The sequence below is a fragment of the Petaurus breviceps genome, unplaced genomic scaffold (assembly GCF_028583685.1).
Source record: "Petaurus breviceps papuanus isolate PSGF00001 unplaced genomic scaffold, PetGlider_PUasm1.0 187, whole genome shotgun sequence".
NCBI classification, from domain to species: Eukaryota; Metazoa; Chordata; class Mammalia; order Diprotodontia; family Petauridae; genus Petaurus; species Petaurus breviceps.
Window position 1 is genome coordinate 29206450 of NW_027185799.1, and position 20643 is coordinate 29227092.

General features: G+C 36.1%; 1 protein-coding gene across 1 annotated transcript in view; it reads left to right on the forward strand.

Moving 5' to 3' along the window:
- LOC138163251 (phospholipid-transporting ATPase ABCA3-like) overlaps positions 1 to 20643 on the forward strand; it is a 230876-nt gene that overhangs the window by 129045 nt on the left and 81188 nt on the right. The window contains exons 14-20 of the mRNA XM_069090799.1: positions 2539 to 2693; positions 2927 to 3082; positions 4197 to 4407; positions 5073 to 5223; positions 8276 to 8374; positions 13508 to 13679; positions 17042 to 17345. Coding sequence (XP_068946900.1) covers positions 2539 to 2693; positions 2927 to 3082; positions 4197 to 4407; positions 5073 to 5223; positions 8276 to 8374; positions 13508 to 13679; positions 17042 to 17345 — 1248 coding nt within the window. The remainder of the gene's footprint in view (positions 1 to 2538; positions 2694 to 2926; positions 3083 to 4196; positions 4408 to 5072; positions 5224 to 8275; positions 8375 to 13507; positions 13680 to 17041; positions 17346 to 20643) is intronic.

Below are 20643 nucleotides of genomic sequence, written 5' to 3' on the forward strand. Positions count from 1 at the left end.
GAAAACAATCAGCATAATTAATCATATGAAAAACCAAAACATCCACAGCCACATAATCATCTCTCACTAGATGCAAAAAAGACCCATGACAAAGTATTAATTCTAAAAACCTTACAAAATACAGGCATAGAAGGACTTTTCTTCAAATATCATCAAAAGTATCTTATCTAAAACCAAAATTTTTGCAAGCATTCTCAATGAGGATAGACTAAAATATTTTCAAATGACAAAAGTGACAATACTACCAAATTAATTTGCACTTTTAATGTTATCCTGATCAAATTACCAAAGGGTTAATTCACAGAACTTCATAAAATTCATTTGGAAAAATGGAAGATCTAATATATCAAGGTAAATGACAAAAAGAAGTAAGGATATAGAAGGAATAGCACTTCCAGACTCTGTTATCAAGCAAAAGTCATTAAAACCATCTAGTATTGGTTAAAGAAAAGGGAGAGAGAGAAAGATCAATGGAAAAGACTAGACAAGGGAGATTTGATAACAAGAGAACTCAACCCAATATTTAACAAAGTTGAAAATACAAACTACCTAAGGAAAAACACTTTCTTTGATTTAAAAAAACACCTGGCAATACTAGTCTAGCAGAAATTAGGCTTAGACTAAAATTTTTATCCCATATTCTACAATGCATTCTAAATGGGTATAGGACCTTTAATATTAAAGAGTACAGTATTAAAAAATTATAAGAGAAATAGATCATATATGTGTCTCACAACTGTCAGTAGGGGAATGTATTCTTAACCAACTGAGGTTGGTACCTTGACAATTACCAAAGTTAAAACAGATAACTTTAATTACTTGAAACTGAAAGCCTGCACAGACAAAATTAATGCACCCAATGTAAGAAGGGAAATTATTTTAAAAAACCACTTGATTTTTCTCTCTCTAGATATTGACTTATATGTCTCTTCTCCTTCATGGTTAAACTCATTACCAAAACCATCTGCAACTGGTGTATTCACTGCCTTTCCTCTTACTCTCTTCTTAATTGTCTGTAGTCTGGTTTCAGACCTCATCATTCAACTTAAACTCCTATCTCTAACGTTACCAATGATCTCTTAATTGCCAAATGTAATAATATTTTCTCATTTTTTATCCTTCTTGATAACTGCATCCTTTAACACTACTGATTATTTGCTGTCTCCTGGAAACTCTCTCTTCTAAGGAAGTTTTCCTTGTTCCTCCTTGTTTGACCTCCTTTTCTCAGTTTCCTTTTCTGGGTTCTCCTGCAGGACATACCCACTGTCCATGGGTACATCCTCAGAGGCTTTGTTCTGGGCACTCTTCTCTAAAACTCCCATGTTTTAAACAGTCTTCTCTATTTTCATGATTCTCATATCTGTTCATCCAGGCTTCAACTCTTCTTATCTCAAGATTTGCATTTCCAACTGCCTATTTGACACTTTGTACTTAATGTCACAAATGTTTTCAGTTCATTATATCTAAAACTCAATTTATTATCTTTCACCCTAACCCTTCCCATTTTTTGTTAGTTTTGAGAGTACCATCATCCCAGCCACCCAGGCTTTTAAGAAACCAAGATATCCTTGATTCCTCACTCTCATCTCTCCTATTCAGTCAGTTTCCAGGTCTTGTCAGTTCTACCTTCACAACATCTCTCATATACTTTCCCTTCTTTTCTTTGACACTGCCCCTACTCTGGTACAGATCCTCATTACCTCACACTTGGACTATTGATGTAGCCTACTGATTAGTCTTCTTGCATCAAGTTTCTCCCCATTCTAGTTCATCCTCTACTCATCTATCAAATTGATTTTCTTAAAGTACAGATCTGATTATGTCACCTCCTCCACTTCTGTGACCAGTTAACTTAGTTCCCTGTTATTTCCATGATCAAATATAACATCCTCTGGCTTTAAAGTCCACCATAACCAAACCCCTTCCTACCTTTTTGGTCCTACATTTTACTCCCTTTCCCATTGCCCTATGATACAGTGACACTGGCCTCCTGGCTGTTGTTTTGCACAAGATACTGCATCTTCTGACTTGGTGCCTCTTTTCTGAGTGTCCCCAACACCTGGCTTTCTCTGCCTTTTCATCTATGCCTCTTGGCTTCCCTGGCTTCCTTTAAATTATAGCTAAAATCCCTCCTTTAAGAAACCTTTCTCTGTCCCCTTTAATGTTAATTCTTTTCTCTCTGAAATTACCTCCAGTTTAGCCTTTGTAGATCTTGTTTGCATATTGTTGTTTGCATGATATCTCTTTCATTAGAAGACTGGTTTGTTTTGTTTCATTTTGCTTTTGCGTTTCTTTATATCCTCAGTACTTAGCACCTAGTCATATAGTACTTAATAAATGTTTGTGACTAACTACTTAAGAAAGGAATTTATCTCCCCTTTATATTTCAAGTCCTACTTCAATGTTTTGTACAGAATCTTTCTTTTAATGATATTTTGGTAGTGGGATGAAGTGAATCTGTGAATTAACCAAATGTCGATGGAGAATGAATTGATGTTTCTGTTAATGAAGTTAAGCTTCTTATATATCTGCTTCTAGGTCTCTTTCCTCCCACAAGTGGACGAGCATACATCAGTGGCTATGAGATTTCACAGAATATGGTTCATATTCGGAAGAGTCTGGGTTTATGTCCACAGCATGATGTCTTATTTGATGAAATGAAAGTTGCTGAGCACCTTTTTTTTTATGCTCAGGTGAGCTGAAGAGAACCATTTTTTATATTTCTGTTCAAGTACTTGATATCCAGTCCTCAGAATACTTTCTAAAGAATTGGGAGATAGGTAAGAGGAGGCAGGAAGGAATCCCAGCTTCTTCTTACTCAGTAATCTGTGTCTAGATTCAGATTTTTCCAGGCAAAAATATTTTCCGGTATTTTACTTCTTAGGGAACCTCTTTCTAACCATTCTCCATCTTTTTGGTTTCTTAGCTAAAAGGATTGCCTAAGGAAAATTGCCCGGAGGAAGTCAATCATATCTTGGGTATTCTTGATATGGAACATAAACGCCATACTCTTTCAAGGTCATTGAGTGGGGGAATGAAACGCAAGGTTTCCATTGGCATCGCACTCATAGCAGGCTCCAAGGTATAATAAAAAGGCAAGGTCAAGCTCCTTGCTATAGTCTGACTAGAAAAATCAAATAAGGTCTTATTGACTTAATTCTCTAAAAGGGACCGCCCCCCGCCCCAGCATGCTCAATGGGCAGGTATGTCAGTAATCTGATTGGTATAGAGTCCCCATTAGTTTATAGGAATCAAAGGACCAGTTAATGGGAAAATGGTTCAGGTTTTCTCCTACAATAAGACACACCATCCAAAGGAAATAGAAGCTTTATTTAATAATTGACAATCAGATAAACATAGGAATAGAAGGACAGTGATTTTGATAACAACAACATAAAACAAGCAACACTATGCAGATAAGCAGTAAAATACAGATAATAACAGAAATAGAAAACATCACCATTTTGGGGAAGCACCAACTCCTAATCTCTCCGGTTGGGGAGCCCTGGGACAGCTGATCAGGGTCGGGATGGGAAAGTCCCAGACAAAGTACCCTCTCCCTGGGTGAGACTCCAAAGTCAGAGAGTATGTACAGTTCTTTAGTACTAGTTGGAACAAAGAAGGCACAAAACCAAGACAGAAATATGGAACATAGACCATACACCCCTGGATTTGGCCAAAACCCAAGGTGGATGTCAGTTCCTAGCCATATGAAGTATGTTTTGTGAGAACTTGGCCTTGTTTCCCCAAAACACACTTCTTTGTCATAAAAAGGGGGAGCTTGGCCAAAGCTCCCAGTCACATGAATTTGTTGATTTTAGCTGCTTCCTTGCTCCAAGGATTCTCAGGATTTGAGTCAGGGTTTTTGGCAGTCCTCATGGGTCACACAGAGGACATGGAAGAACTTCCAATATTGATTACTTAGTGATTATTGATTATTGATCAATCATTAATCTTTCACTAGCTTAACTCTATCCTGGGCTTTCAGCTCACCTAAAAAAGTAAATGTTAAACAGGCACAATGTGGTAGAAACCCGTCTTGTTTCTGAATAGAACTCATCATATTCTCCTAGACCAGCATGATAGTACTTGTGTAGAGGAGGAAGCAGGGTTTCCCCCTGTCTTGGTAAGTAATGAAATAGCATTGAACTTTTTTGAATTTTACTAATTATGGGACTGTTCTTTTGGGTCTGTAGGTAGTGATGTTGGATGAGCCAACTTCTGGCATGGATCCAGTTTCACGGCGGGCTACCTGGGATCTCCTTCAGCAGCAGAAGAATAAACGAACAATCATGCTGACTACTCACTTTATGGATGAGGCTGACCTATTGGGGGACCGCATTGCCATCATGGCCAAAGGGGAATTGCAGTGCTGTGGCTCTTCACTTTTCCTCAAACGCAAATATGGTAAGGGGAACAAGGGAAAAAAACTGGGCAATTTTATTTTTCACTCTCTACTGGCTCACTCAAACCCTGTTTGTAGTGAAGGAAATTCTTTGCTGTTCCCTTTCATACCATATCCTAAACACCCCTCCATTAAATTTAGTACCTCTACTTACTCTGGAGTTAGATCCCTGGATCTGGATTGGAGACATGAAAATTATTTACACAAATACCAGAGAGAATATACAAGATGATAGTGTTGCATTATCTCCCCTCCCCATCTTTATTATACACTGTGACATACTTTTTCTGGTTAGTAATATTTCCTTAGTTAAGTTGATTGAATACTTGTGAGAATCTTCCCCCTTTTGTGGGACTTTTTTATGATGCTAATTTTCACAAATAAGACATCCCTATCTAATCTGAACCTTGTCCATAGTGTCAACTGAAAAGATTTTCTAAGCAAAAGTATCCTGAGAAAATAAATTTTTATTCTATTCCTCATTTTCACTGTTCCCTAGCAGACACTCTCTGGAGCATTGTCAAGGATATTTCCTGATTACCTCCTTACATTTGACTTTCTGTCTCCTCATTCTCATAAAAGTGGTCCAGTTGAAGCTACCGAAAGTCAGATGTGACCTAGAAAGAGAAATGTGAAAAACCAAACTGTTTTATATGGTTTATTTCAGGTGCAGGATATCACATGGTCATAGTGAAGGGACCTACATGTAACACGGAGGAAATTTCCCGTATAATTTTTTATCATGTACCGACTGCCACAGTGGAAAGTAATGTTGGGGCTGAATTATCATTTATCTTGCCCAAAGAGAACTCATACAAGTAAGGCCTCAGAGGGAATTGGGCTAATGAGGTTTTTTCTTTTTTAAAATTATATTTTATTATTAAGTTAGCACCTATGACCATTTCTATATAAAAAGAAAAGAAAAAATGTGATTGCATATAAAATCATGTATCTCTGTTACATACAGCTTTCTTTAGTAATGTATTTATATATTATATATATATATATAAATGCATTTTAACACAGGGACGCTAGGTGGCGCAGTGAATAGAGCACCAACCCTGGAGTCAGGAGGACCTGAGTTCAGACACTTAACACTTACTAGCCGTGTGACCTTGGGCAAGTCACTTAACCCCAATTGCCCTGCCTTCCCCTCTCCAAAAAAAAAAAAAAGCAAAAAAAATTAACAGAGTAGTATCACCATTTCCTTGTTTTTCTTTGTCCACTTCTAAAATTTCTTAATACTCTCTTCTGTATATTTTTAGTGTTTCATCAATGTTCTTTTTTTCCTGTTTGCTTCCTTTTTGTTTATCACTATTGCCTCCTGATCTACCTCCTTCAACTTTCATCTCCCATCCCCCACCAAAGACCAGCCTTGTAACAAAAAAGTTCCGTCAAGCAAAATATATCCACACATTGGCAGTGTATAAAAATGTTTGTCTCATTTTTTACCTGTAGCTTATTACCTCTCTGCCAAGAGATGGGAAGCTTTTTTCATTATCAGTCGTCTATAATTGTGCCTAATTACTGCATTGGTTATGTTCTTAAGTCCTTCAAAGATGTTTTCATTTATAATGTTGTATAAATTTTTCTGCTTTTTCTCACTTTACTCTGCATCAGTTAATTCAGCTCTTCCTAGGTTTCTTTGAATCTGTCCCCTCCATCTCTTATTAATAGCACAATTTTTAATGCATTCCTGTATCAGATTTATTTCAAGCAGTCCCTAATTTATGTACAGATACTTGATTTCCAATTCTTCACCATAATTAAATGTGCTGCTACAAAAAAAAATATTGTACAAAATAAATTGTATCAAATCTTTTTAAATATCTTTTTGCCTAATACCACTAGGTAAAAAGTTGTGCACAGTTTAGTAACTTTTTGGAATATAGTTGAATTCAAATTGTTTGGACCCACTTGAAATGGTTTAACCATTTTAGAGCTCCACCAGAAGTTCAATAGTGTTACCATCATCCCACAGCCTTCTAATAATTATTTTCCTTTCTTGTTATCTTTGCCAAAATGATGAGTCTGAGGTAGAACCTAAGAGTTATTTTAATTAACTTTTATTGTTATGATTTGAAGCATGTTTTCTTATGTTTGTGGTTTCCATTTCTTTTGAAAACTACCTGCTCATATCCTTTTGAACACTAACAGGGAAATGTCTTTGGGTTTTATGTATTTTCATCAGTTCCCCATATATCTTATATGTAAGACATTTACTAGATAATTTTTCTGTAAAGACTGTCCTACAGTTTATAGTTTCTCTTCTTAACTACATTGATTTTGTGCAAAAACTTTTCAACTTTATGTAATCAAATTGCCCATTTTATCCCAGTGATTATCTCTATTACTTGTTTGGCCAAGAACATTTTCCTTATCCTATTATTCCAGATCCAGTTGTGAAAGGTATCTCTTTCTTGTCAAAGAAAAAATATTACTACTATGTTCTATGTTTTAGGAACAAGTCTGCAGATTTGATTTTTATTTAATAATAATCTAATATCTAAGATATTTCTGGCTTTGAGACGAAGATGTCCAAACTGACATAGTTTTCCCATCCTTCTAATATGACTTTACTCCAAGAAGATTTGTGGAAACATTTACATGAATTTTGAACAAGAAAATGATTTGTTAAAATGTACTTTGTGGTTAATATTACAAAATAGTTGAGTTACAAAGTCACCATCCCGTTCTTGCCTGGAACAATCTCCTCAAAGAATTGTAAAGCTAAGCATGAGCACCTTTCCAGAGGACTGTGGCTGTGAACAACTGTCAAGGTTCTGATCACACAGTATAGTGAACTCTCTATTTATTCAGTAACAAATTAAGGCAAAACATTCACAGAAAATCAAAGTACAGCATTCACAATGTTATAACTTAACAGCTTCTTATCACTAAAATGGCCACATAGTTTTCACCAAAGTGGTCACATAGTTTTAAGAAGAAGATAATATTCATTTAGTAAACATATATACACACACTCACATATGTATTCATATGCCCATATACCCTCCTATATAGACATATATGTATGGATACATGTATATATACATTTATATTCCCTTCAAGTCTTTTTACCTTTTCCAGTAAATTCGAGAGAGATGCAAGAATAGTCTCTCCTTCCACTATTATTTTATATACTTATGGAAATGCTAGAAATAGCCATAAGGAAAAAGAAAGAAATTAAAGACATAAAGACAAATATGGAGGAAGTAAAATTATCCTTACTTGGTAATGATATACCTGGGAAATTCTATAACACTCCTAGAATTACTAATTGGGACAATTAATGGCTTCAGCAGAGTTCAAAAATTCAAGAGGGAATCCAGTTGAGAAGACTTTTGTCTGCAGTCTAAGTGTAAGGTGATGAAGAAGTAGATTAAGATGGGCAGTAGAAGTTGAGAAGAACAAAGATGTGTGGTATGGTGATGAATGTTCCCTTTGTAGGAACTGAGTGCACTTACCTAATGTTCTTGGTTCTCAGGAGATGCTACTGTGTTAAGACATTAACAGTCATGCTTCATCTTCTATTTAAAAGTAACAGGATTAGCTCATAGCACTCAGCAATATTTTCTAAGTAAATATAGATTGTGGTACCATCAAAATTTAGGATTGTAGAAATATTTTCAGTGGGGCTAGTAGCTGCCATAAGTTCTCAGGCCTTCTCTATGCCAAAATTTAAAGTATTATACTTCATTTTATCAGAGCATGAGTAGCATGTCAGTATAATGATAACCCTATGGCCTTTGAAGAAGCAAAACAACAAATAAGACTCCTTTAACTCCAAAAAAGAAAACGTTGAAAAGTCTTTTAAAGAAGGGGGAAGGGAGTTCTTTTCATCCTTTTTTCTCTCTCTTATTTTTCCAGATTTGAATCTCTATTTACTGAACTGGAAGAGAAACAGACAGAGCTAGGCATTGCCAGTTATGGTGCCTCAGTCACCACTATGGAAGAAGTCTTCCTTAAGTGAGTAAAGATAAGTAACAAAACTCTGAACTTTTTTTTTTAAACAAATACGATATTAGGGGAAAGAGGGGCTAGTGTGCAAATTCACAAGTGGATTCACAGCATAATTATTCTTCTAGAACATGAACTTTCCATTGTACAAAGGTAATGAACATGGAGAATTTAATTCAATTAAATACATTTAATGAACATATACTATGTACAAGATGGAAAGAGAAATAGAAATGAGATCTGGACCTGTGATTTTATTAGTAGAAGGAACTCCCAGGTGAGTTACCTGTCTTTTCCTATTCAGGTTGATGCCTTATCTGAACTATAGTTTTAGAGAGTTGCCTAGGGCACTAAGAGATTAAGTGACTTGTCACACAGCCATTTTATCTGAGGCAAAACTTAAACTCAGGTCTTCCTGACTTCAGGACCCATTAAATCTGGCTGCTTCTGATTTGCAAAGACAATAAGATGTTCAATTCAGCAAACATTTGTTCAGCACCTTCTATGTATATTGTACATAAAAAAATAAAACATTATGTACTCCTTGTCCCCAAGGGGAGATAAAATATAAATTATATTATGTACCCCTTATAGTATTAGAAAGAAAAATCCCTAAACAAAGTAAAATGTGATAAGTATTTAAGAGATGCATAAACAAAATGATGTTGAGATTCAGAGGAAAAAAAATCTCTACATGGTATGGAGGCTATTGGAGAAATCAAAGAAGTTCCAAAGTAGTTCAGACTTTTAGGAAAGAGAGATATATCTATGCTGAGCCCACTTCTTAAAAGGAGGTTTTGGAGTTTGTGTCTCCACTCTCTAATCATAAGAGCAAAAGATAGTGATGAGTTATTAGTACCCAAGGCTAGTTGAGTCTTGCAGTATACAAAGGGAAATAGTATGAAATAAGCCTAAAATGAATAGGCTGAGGCCAGATTGTGGATTGCCTTCAATACCAGATTAAAGAATTTGAACTTTATTTAGTAGACATTGGGAAGCTATTTAAACTTTTTAAATCAGGAAAATGACTAAATTGTTCATTGGGAAAATTAATCTGTGGAGTTTTGTGTAGATTGAAGGGGAAAAAGAGAAATTAGTGTGATTACTTAAATGAGTATTATAATAAATCAGGCAAGAAGTAATGAGAGCCTGCAATAACAGGGTGAGGATAATAGAAGAGAGAAGGAGATGCCACCATAAAAGAAACTATAGAGATAGAATTGAGCATTTTGCAGTTGATTGCAAGTATAGGGTAATTCAGAAGTCAGCAAGTATTTATGAAGCCCTTAATATGAGCTAGACACTGTACTAAATGCTGAGAAAACAAAGGACAGTGGGGGAAAAAAAAAGCAAAAACAAACAAACCAAAAAAACCACCACAGTCTGTCTACAAGGAGCTCACATTTTAATGGAGAAGATAATTTGCAATAATATACATAATAGGTGGGAGATAATTTAAGGGGAAAGGCAGTAGCCATGTAGAGAGCCAGGAAGGTTCTCCTGCAGAAGGTAGGTTATAGCCTGAGCTAAGAGGGGAAAGTGTTCCAGACATAGGCGACAATTAGTGAAGATGCAGTTTCAGGAGAGGAGGGGTCAGCATGAGTAAAGGCAGAAAGACAGTTGTTGCCAGATCACAACACACAGGGAAAACAGTAAAGTGTAAGAACATTGGAAAGGTAGGAAGGGGACAGGTTATGAAAGACTTTAAAAGCTAAGTAGATGATTTTTATATTTGATCTTAGAGGCATAAGAAATAACTGTTCCCTAACATGAAGGAATGGGGAAGACTTGACATGGTCACACCTGCACTTTGAAAAATTCACTTTTGGCAGCAGGATAGACTGGAATTTGGAGAAATTTGAGGCAAGGAAACCAACAAGAAGGCTGTTGTAATATACAGGACAGGTGTGAGATGATGAGAGTGGTTGGATTGTGGCAGGATTAAAGGAGAGAAGGAAATCTATGAGAGTAGTTGTGTAGGTTGAGATGACAGGACTTGGCAGCAGATTGAGTATGTGGAGTGAATGCAAGCAAGGAGCTGAGGATGACACCAAGGTCATGAGTCTGAGTGGCTGAGAAAATGGTGTAACAGGTTTGGAAGAAAGCAGTATTTGAGGGGGAAGGGTAATGAATTCTGTTTTAGATATGTTGAGTTTTAAGATGCCTACAGGACATCTAGTTCAAGATATCTAAAAAGCAAGTAAGAGAAGTTAGGACTGGATATAGATATCACAGAGTTACCTGCATTGAGATGATAATTTAACCAGATAGGTTCAATTGATTCAATATGTAATTGAACTCAGGACTTGATGAGATCACCAAGTGGGAAAGTATGAAAGGGAAAAAGAAGACAGGCCAGGATAGAGCCTTGTGGTATACCCAAGATCTAGGAGAAGATCTAAGAAAGCCTGGGAAGATGTGGTCACAGGATTAGGGTAGAACCAGGAAAGAATCATGCCATAAAACCTAGAGTGGAATGGGAATTTAGGAGAAGATGGTGATTTGTAATGTCAAAGGTTTCAGATAAAGATTAAGGTCAGAAAGGATGAGGATTGAGAAAAGGCTATTTGATTTGGCAATTAAGAGATCACTGATGACTTTGGAGAGAGCAGTTTCAGTTGGATGATGAGGTTGGAAGGCAAATTGCAAAAGTTTTAGAATTGAGAGAAAGTGGAGGCACTGTTAGTAGAGAACTTTTTCAAGGAGTTTAGACACAAAAGAGAGGAGAGATGTGGAACAATAGATATCAAGTTTGGTGTTATGTATCATCCCAAGATTTTAAACCCAAGTGATAGGGAGGGTGGTGATACCTTTATTAGAATAAGGAAGTTGGGACAAAGAGCTGGTTTTGGAATGGTGATGACTTTGCTTTTGGATAAGTTGCGTCATTTGCGTAGAAGTGATAGTAAAAACCATGAGAATTGGTTAGTTATTCAAATTATCCAAACTTCATATAGAATGAAGAGGGTTAAGTCCTAGACCCAGGAAATATACTCTTGGCAGGTAGAAGGAGAAAACTAAATCAAAGATGATGAAAGAGGTGAAAAGAGAACCAGTGGAGTACAGAGTTATGGAAAAATTAAGAAAAAGTGTCAGAAAGTGTTTGTGGGTAAGCAGCATCAATATGCTAAAGACAGATTAAAGAATATGAGGACTGAGAAAAGGCCTTCACATTTACTTATTGGTCAGAATTTTGAGAATAAAAGATAGTATTAACTTTTAATTAGCTTTAAGGTTTACAAAGTGCTTTATATATGTTATCTCATTTGATCGTTACAACAACCGTGGGAGGCAGGTGCTATTATTTTCCTCTTTTTACAGATGAAGAAAGTAAGGCTGAGGGAGGTTAAGTAACTTGCCCAGGGTCACACAGCTAATAAATGTCTGAGGGAGGATTTGAACTCAACTTCTCTTGACTCCAGGTCTGGTACTCTGGTACCATTGGGCTCCTTAGCTACTACAAGCCATTATGATAAAGTGGTAGATGAAGCAATGATTGTAAACTACTCTTTCTAAAAGTTTTGTTATGAACACTGCTCCAGGAAGCAATTTCAGTGCTCATTGAGTTCCTCTTCCAGCCAACCTTTCCAGCTACCCTTTCTAGGAGCTTTTATGAAGTAACCAGTAAAATGCTGAATTGGCTTAATCTCACCTAGTAAAACTGACAGGATTTTTCAAAGAGAAAGTTGGGAAGCTTTCATTGAAGACTTAAAAGTATGTGGAATTCTGGAAATATTCCTTGTTTGACACAAACTTGCAAATCTATCAGAGATGACATGAGTTAATAATGTAATGCTTAACAAGAACTTTAAGATATATACAAGTATTTATATTCAGGAAGTGAAATTGTATTATAATTCCATAATTCTGAGAAAGTCTTGTTGAGCTAACTTGATTGGCATATTTTGTGGACTGCCGGCCCCAAATCAAGCAAAAGAAATAGAAAATAGGAAGATCAATATCTGAATACCCTTTTACTCATCAAAAACAATCAGCTCTTCCCCCTTAATTCTTTATTCTGATAACAGTACTATCACGCTCCCTGTCACCTGCTTTTTAAAACCTTTGTGATACATAACCCCATCACTGCCTCCTGTTGTTCCATAACTCTCATAAGGGAGGAAAAGAGAGTACCAGAGCAGGAGCAATTGGAGCCTCTGGAAAGGAATCAGAGAGGTATAGTGTCTGATTTGGTTCCATAAGAGAAGTCAAGGAAAAAAAAGTGAGCTCCTGAAAAGGTGTCCTGACATTTTTACCTTTAATTCTAGTCTACTCAAATCACACACCTTCCCTTGTATTAGAATTTTAATACCTATTTCTGTGCATCCTCTGAGAGTAAGAGAAAAAACTATACCTTCTGAGTTTCAAGTCTATGCCAAATTTAAGAGTGATTGAGGATACTGCCCCTTTTCAAGGATACATCAGTTTTGCTCTTCAGCAGAAAAATACTTCCTTGATCAAATCATGTAGTTCATTATTGTCCTCTTTCCCAAGGGAAGGTGCTCCCTTAAAGCACATAGCAAACCTTAAAAGCACTTTATAAACATGACCTATTGTAAGTGAATGGGGAGAAAGACAGTGTAAAAAGAGAAATTAAATATGCAAACAAAAGTGTGATTTGTGGAATCAGGTCCTATTCAAAGAGTGTTAGCTTGACTGACTTTTTGATCAATGTTTAAGCTCAAATAACAAGATATGGAAAATGTCTACACAAGAGAGATATATACACAGGATCAGGTGGGAATAAGACCCAGCCTTTCAATCCAACTACTACCCTTGAAAATGGCAGCTTCATTCTTTCAGCTCCTGGCACTATTAAATTATACTGTGAGCTTCACTGACATCAGTTGTGTATAACAGTAGGCAAGACACTGACCCATTATGCCAAGCCAATCCATTTCCCTTTATTGCCCCACTCCTCTTATATTTTCATTAGGGCAAGAAGGAAGGTGATGAGAAAGTTTTACTATCTTAATGATTTTGGAAACTAGTCTTCCTTCTACATATTACCCCTCCTCTATGAGAGTGCTGTAAATTCCCTTCTTTTTACAATTCTCACATTTCAGTGACTCTTATTTTCTGAATTTATATTGTTTTTTTTTTCTGCAAGTAAATGGCATGCCTTATACTTTTTTTATTTAGGGTTGGTAAATTGGTGGATTCTAGCATGGATCTTCAAACAATCCAGCTCCCCACTATGAAAGACAAGAAAAATACAGAAGATGCAGATGACAGTGAAAATCTTAGTGACTTAAATGAATCAGATCTGAAAGCTCTATCTAAAAAGAAATCTCGTATGGAATTAAATACTGGGGTGAGCAGCCTTATTTGGTATTATCAACCAGACAGGGTACAGTTAAAATACAAGAGGAATATTTTGGTTTAATTATTTAGACCCCAAAATTTGATATATCAGCTACGGAAAATCTAACTAGGACTGGGTTGCTAATAATAATAACTCCCATTTATGTGGGTGGTAGCTGATTGGTTCAACGAATAGAGTGCTTAATAGAAGCTAGTGCTTCATGACCCTGGGCAAGTCACTTAACCTCTGTTTGCTTCAGTTTCCTCAGCTGTAAAATGGGGACCCTGGAGAAAGAAATGGCAAATTATTCTAGTATCTTGCCAAGAAAACACCATAAATGGGGTCACAAAGAGTTGTATACAACTAAATGACTTAATAGTAACATTTATATGGTACTTTATTGTTTACAAAACACATTTCCCACAACAACCTTATGAGGGAGGTAGAGCAAGTATCACTTATCTCCATGTAGCAGATGAAGAAATTAAGGTGCAGGAGCATTACATGTCCTACCTAAGACCCACAACTAGGAAGTGTTGGATTCAGGATTCAGATACAGGTCCCTGAAATCTAGACCTTTGGGGTGTTTAGTATAACAGAAATGGTAGATGAAGAAAGATTACAGGCCATGGCAGATAATGGCAGAATTAATAACCCTGAAAATACTGGGAGAGTATAGCCATAATGTTTCTTTATGCATTAAATAAAATACTCTTCAACTTGAAAATAAACACTGTCTCTCACAAATTTATGGAACATTGTAGTGTTCTTGTTTCTTTGTTTGAGACAATGTGGACAGATTGGCTTGACATTTTAGAGAATAGAAACTGAAGTACTTACAGACTCTATTGTAGGTCAATCACAGAAGTCATTAAAAAAAAAACTATTGGGTTTTAAAAATTTGGTCAAAATAACCTAACTAGTTAGTGATCTAATAACTAATAACAGGAAAACCTGTTTATTTTCCATTTATTAATGTCCAGACACCTTTCCTTGTCATTGAACCTCGGAATTCTGGCTCCATACTTCACAATATTCTTTATTGTGATACTATGCATTTCAATCAAACTGCTATCTTTACGGTTTACTAAGATCAACCTCATCTCTGTCAACAGCATTTCTTATCTGAAATTATTCCCTTTCTTTCTTACTAGTCAAGTTTAACTCATTTTTCAAACCATATCTTTTCCATGAAACCTCTCTTGACCATTTCAACCCATAACAGATGCTTTCCTCTGAATTCAGGGCACAAAATACCAGTTATTTGATATTTTATTATATATTAAATTATGATCTAAAATCACAGATTCTCAAGATTAGAAGGGACCTCAGAGAAAATGTAGAACAAGAGTAACTTACTTAAAATCTCTAACAAATGGTCATCTAGCCTTCATTGAAGATTTCTACTGAAAGACCATCTTTTTGTGTTGTCTTATTATTTTATCATAATAATGTTTAATTCATATTGTTGTTTATTTTTAATATGTATCAATCTAGGCTTCCCAGATAGATTGTAAGTCCCCTGAAGGCAGGCACTATTCTTTCTCCCTACCATAATAACAACTCACGCTTAACTAGTTCTTTAAGGTACTTTCCTCAAAATGACCACCTTGTGAAGTAATGTATATAATTAGTCTCCATTTTACATGGGAAGAAACATATTCTATGACTTGCTCATGGTCATTCAAAAAGTATTAAAACCAGGATTCAAACACAAGTAAGAGGTTAGATTCAATTTAACATTCATATAAATATTTATTATGTTCATGGCCCTATATTAGGTACATAGGAGCATAAAGAGAAAAGAAAGAGCCCCTGCCCTTGAAGATCTTGCCTTCTATTGAAAAGACACAAAAGTGTACACAAGTAACATTGTTAAGTGCCTAGTTTTTGCAAAACTTTGTGCTAAACTTTGGGGATACAAAGACCAAAGCAAAAGTCCCTACCTTGAAGAGTTTAATGGTGTGTGTGTGTATGTGTGCATATATGTATACATATACATGTGTGTGAAAATAATAAAATATGAGCTCATTAGGGGAGATCACTAGCATTGGGATGGATTAGTCAAAGGTTCATCAAAGAGGTAGGGGGAAGAGAAAGGAAGAGGGAAGAAATAAGTTTGTCTGTAGCATGTACTAGTACATGTGCTATGTACTATAGTATTATAGTACATAGTACTGTGTGCCAGACACTGCACTAAGCACTTTTCACAAATATTACCTCATTTGAAACTCATAATAATCCTTTGAAGTAGGCCTTTCATTATCCCCATCTTACAGTTGAGGAAACTGAGGCAGCTTTTAAGTATCAGAGGACAAATCTGAACTCGGGTGTTCCATCTCCAGGCCCAGCATGCTGTCTACTGTGCCAGCAGCTGCCTCCTTTGTTGCTTGAACTCAGCCTCAAAGGAGAATCACAGATTCTGAGAAATCAAGTACAGGAGGTAATGCATTTTAGGTGTGAGGAATAATTTTCATGATTGCAGAGTAGCTAGTAATCCAGATTACATGGAGTGTGAAGTCTGTGAAGATGTGAACATGAAATAGGGTTGGAGAAATAGAATGGAGCCAGATTATAGAGGGCCCTGAAAGTCAGGCTTAAGAGTATTGTATTTTGTCCTAGATGCAATAGGAAATCATTGGAAAGTTTCTGAGCAGAATATTGACCTGGCCAGATTCACTCAAAAAGTTTGGGGTGTGTGGCAAATAGATTAAAGAGAGTATCTGCTGGGCGCAGGGAGACCCATTAGGAGACTATTACAGTAATCTGAACAAGAAATTAATTGGAGTGATAATTGAGAGAGGAAAGGAGGAGCTAGAAGCAAGAGACATTATGGAGGTATAATCAGCAGGATTTGGGAACTCATTGTATAGGACTGATGAGATAGAAGAGAGAAATAATCCAAAATGACTTGGAAGTCAGGAACCTGGGCAAATGGAGGGACCCTGGTGCCCTCAATAGGAAAGTCTGAAGGAGGAATACATTCAGCAGGAAGATAATGTCTTCCATTTTGGATGTGTCAGGTTTAAGATACTGGTGAAACATCCAGGTAGAGGTGTCCTTTCAGCAGCTGTCTATTTAGGACTAGAGTTCTGGTGAGGTTCAGTATTTTGCATATGGTAGTAACTCAATATAAATTATTAAATGATTATAATAAGTATATTATACATGATATGCCATATATAGTATATTTATATTATAAAATTATTATTTTGTAAAAACAAACAAAATGTATTTTGAAGTGTATTTATACTTCATGTGTTCTCTTCCACCAAAGTACATTCAGATCATATGCTTTAAAGAGTTTCAGCTGGATTTATGTTTAAATCTGGGAACATTGTTAAACTATGTCTTTCCTATTTTTATTATAGCTTTGTCTTCACTGCCAGCAGTTCTTTGCCATGTTGGTGAAGAAGGTTATGTATAGTTGGCGTGAATGGAAGATTCTAACAGCACAGATTCTGGTGCCTCTGACTGTTACTTCTATAGCTTTTATGTCCATCAACTACTCTCCTAAGATTGCAGATCCACCTGCTCTAAAATTGTCCTTAAATGCATACCATGAAATAACTGTACCTTACAATTTCTCTGGAACTTCTGCTCTGGATCCAAACCTCAAAAAAGTATTTATTCAAATGCTGATTAGTAATGGACATATAGCCATGCCAGTGCCAGGTAAGAGTCATATAGAAAGGTATTGTTTGATTATAAAGCCTTGTCAATAGGCCTTTTACAAGGAAACAGGTTAGCTCTGTATGTTGTTATCTTATACTAACAAAATCACATGAAATAACCTACCTTACATTATTATATTACATTATGTGTATGTTTGTCTGTCTGCCTCTGGATCACTGGTACAATGGATACTTGTCTTGTCCATATATTCTTTTTTTAGCTAATACCTTTTTATTTTATTTTTTTAATTAAATTGATTTTGTTTATTTACTTTTAGTTTGCATCATTCAGTTCCATAGTCCCTGAGTTTCAAGTTTTCTCCTCTTCCTTCTCCCCTACCCCCCGCCCCGCATCATGGTGGCATGCACTCAAATATAGGATCTACAAATATCTTCACATTAATCATTAGTCAGTTTATAAAGAAGGATTATAACAGATGGAATGATCAGTGGGAAAGAGGAAACAAAGCAAAAGAAGAAAAAGGAACACAGCAAGTAGTTTGTTTCAATCTGCTTTCAGATTCCACATCTCTTTCTCTGGATGTGGATATCTCTTTTGATCATGAGTCTTTTGGAGTTGTCTTATAACCTTACATTGCTGAGAGGAGCCCAGTTTATTGAAGTTAGTTGTCACACATACATGGTGTCTGTGATTCTGTACAGATTTCTCCTGCTTCTGCTCTTCTCACTCAGCATCAGTTTATTTAAGTCTCTCCAGGTTATTATGAAGTCCGTCTGCTCCTCATTTCTTATAGCACAGTAGTATTCCATTACATTCATATACCACAACTTGTTCAGTCATTCCTCAATTGATGGGCATCCCCTTGATTTTCAATTCTTTGCCATCACAAAAAGAGCCACTATAAATATTTTTGTACATACAGGTCCTCCTCCCACATCTCTGATCTCTTTGGGATATAACCCTAGAAGTGGTATTGCTGGGTCAAAGGGTATTCACTGTTTTATAGCCCTTTGGGCATAATTCTAGATTGCTCTCCAGAATGGCTGGATCAGTTCACAACTCCAACAATGCATTAGTGTTCCAATTTTTCCACATCCTCTCCAGCATTTATCATTTTCCTGTTTTGTCATCTTAGCCAATCTGGCCAGTGAGATGTGGTACCTCAGAGTTGTTTTGATTTGAATTTCTCTAATCAACAGTGATTTAGAGTATTTTTTGTATGCTTATAGATATCTTTAATCTCATCTTCTGAGAACTGCCTGTTCATATGCTTTGACCATTTATCAGTTCAGGAGTGGCTTGTCCATATATTCTAAGAAAATCAGAAGGAGAGACCCCTTGAGGAGAGAAAGGTCCACTAACCTGTTTTTCTATGGATGGGAAGAGGATCTGCCAAGCTAGCTTGAGGTGATTTGGTTATTACAGAGTAGTAGCTGTTGATAAAGAAATCATAAAAAAAAACTAACTAAGGTCTTCTTTGAGAGCTTAATTCTGAGATTCCCTGTTTCTCCACTCTCAAGAAATGATGCCCTGGTAAGTGTCTGGTCTTCCCCTGTTACTTGTCTTTCATCCCAATGGATAATCTCAGCACTTGCCAACCTTTAGCTTTTTCATATTATAGTAGTTCATTTAGTAAGATTCAGTGAGCAGAAGTGACTTTTTAAAAGCAACTAACATATTTGCAACCACATTTTTATAAGGTGGCTCACCTTTCTTTCCAACTTTAACTCACCTTATTTCCCCTTGTATATTCTTGAAGACTTAAGGAATCCCAGACATTATACAGAGCTCCTCAGATTAGAAGATGATTCTGTGCAATCTTAGCTTAGAATACTATATCCCGTCACCAAACAAGACTAATCATGGTTTCTCAAACATACCATAAACATTTTTACCTCTGAGCCTTTATCCTGAAATATATATCCATATATATAAATATCCATCCACTCCATCCACTATTATAATCCCTGCTGAAATTCCACAAAACTTTCCTTTCTATCTAGAAGTGATCTCCCTGTCCTCTGAACCAACATAGTATATTTTTTCAATCTTCTAATGCAGTTATACTTAATTTTGTCATTTTTATTTGAGTATATATCTTATATATGTACTACTAGTATGTAAACTGTGTGTCCATGAAGAGCAGGGACCAATGTCTGATAAATCTTACATATTTCAGCATCCAATATATGGCTCAACATATTGTAAGCACTCAAAAATGGATTTTTTTAATTAACAGGATTCTTCAAACTGACAGAAAATATAAAATCATATTTCAGCAAGTCAAAAGAAATCTTCCCCTTCTCTGATACTTTTTACCCTTGAATGAAATATCAGTATAAGAGACCATAATTTTGAGGCAGCCAAGTGGCTCAGTGAGTAAGAGCACCGGCTCCAGTGTCAGGATGACCTGGGGATCAAATCCAGGCTCAGATGCTTAGCACCACACCCGGAAATAACTGGCCGTGTAACCTTGAGCAAGTTACTTAACCCTGATTGCTTAAAAAAAAAAAAAGAGACCATAATTTAATTTGGTTGGAACTTTAAGTATGTGAAAAGGTAAGAAGTAAAATAAGATTGGACAGGTAGGTTGAAGCCAGATCATAGAAAATCCTAAATGCCGGGATGAGGGAGTTATAAATTATCCTTGAGGCATTCAGGACTCAGTAAACAATTTTGAGTATGGAAGTGATGTGTTTAGACCTGTTCCTTAGGAAGATTATTTTGACAGATAAAAATAGATTAGAACTGGATCCATGCTGGCCACATATTGACATAGAAAACCACAATTTAACATTATGTTGTATTGTATTTTTATTTATTTTGTTCAAATTTTTCCAGTTACATTTTAATCTGGTTTGGGTCATATTCAGGAGTTTTACAGGCCCTGAGGCTGAGTTTTAACACCTCTGGGTTAGAAGAAAGAAAAATTTGGTGTCAGGTAGATTAACTAGGAGGCTATTGGGATAATCCATGTAAGACTTGATAGGGGCCCAGACTAGAATGGTAGCCATGTGAATGGAGAGAAGGGAATGATTATGAGTGAAAGAATCAATAGGACTTAGCAAGTGTTGGCATATAGGAAATTAAAATCAAGGATGATTAAAAGTTAGAAACCTAAATAACTGAGAATATGATAGTACTCAACAAAAATAAGTAAATTGAGAAGGTTGAATTTAGATGAGAAGACAGTAAATTCCATTTTTGACATGTTCAGTTTGCAGTGCCAATGTGGACGTATCTAAGTCATTTCTTTGTGTGAGACTGGAGTTTTGTAATAAATTAGTGTACAGCCAAGCATGAGCAGCTTTCCAGAGGACTGATGCTGTGAACAGCT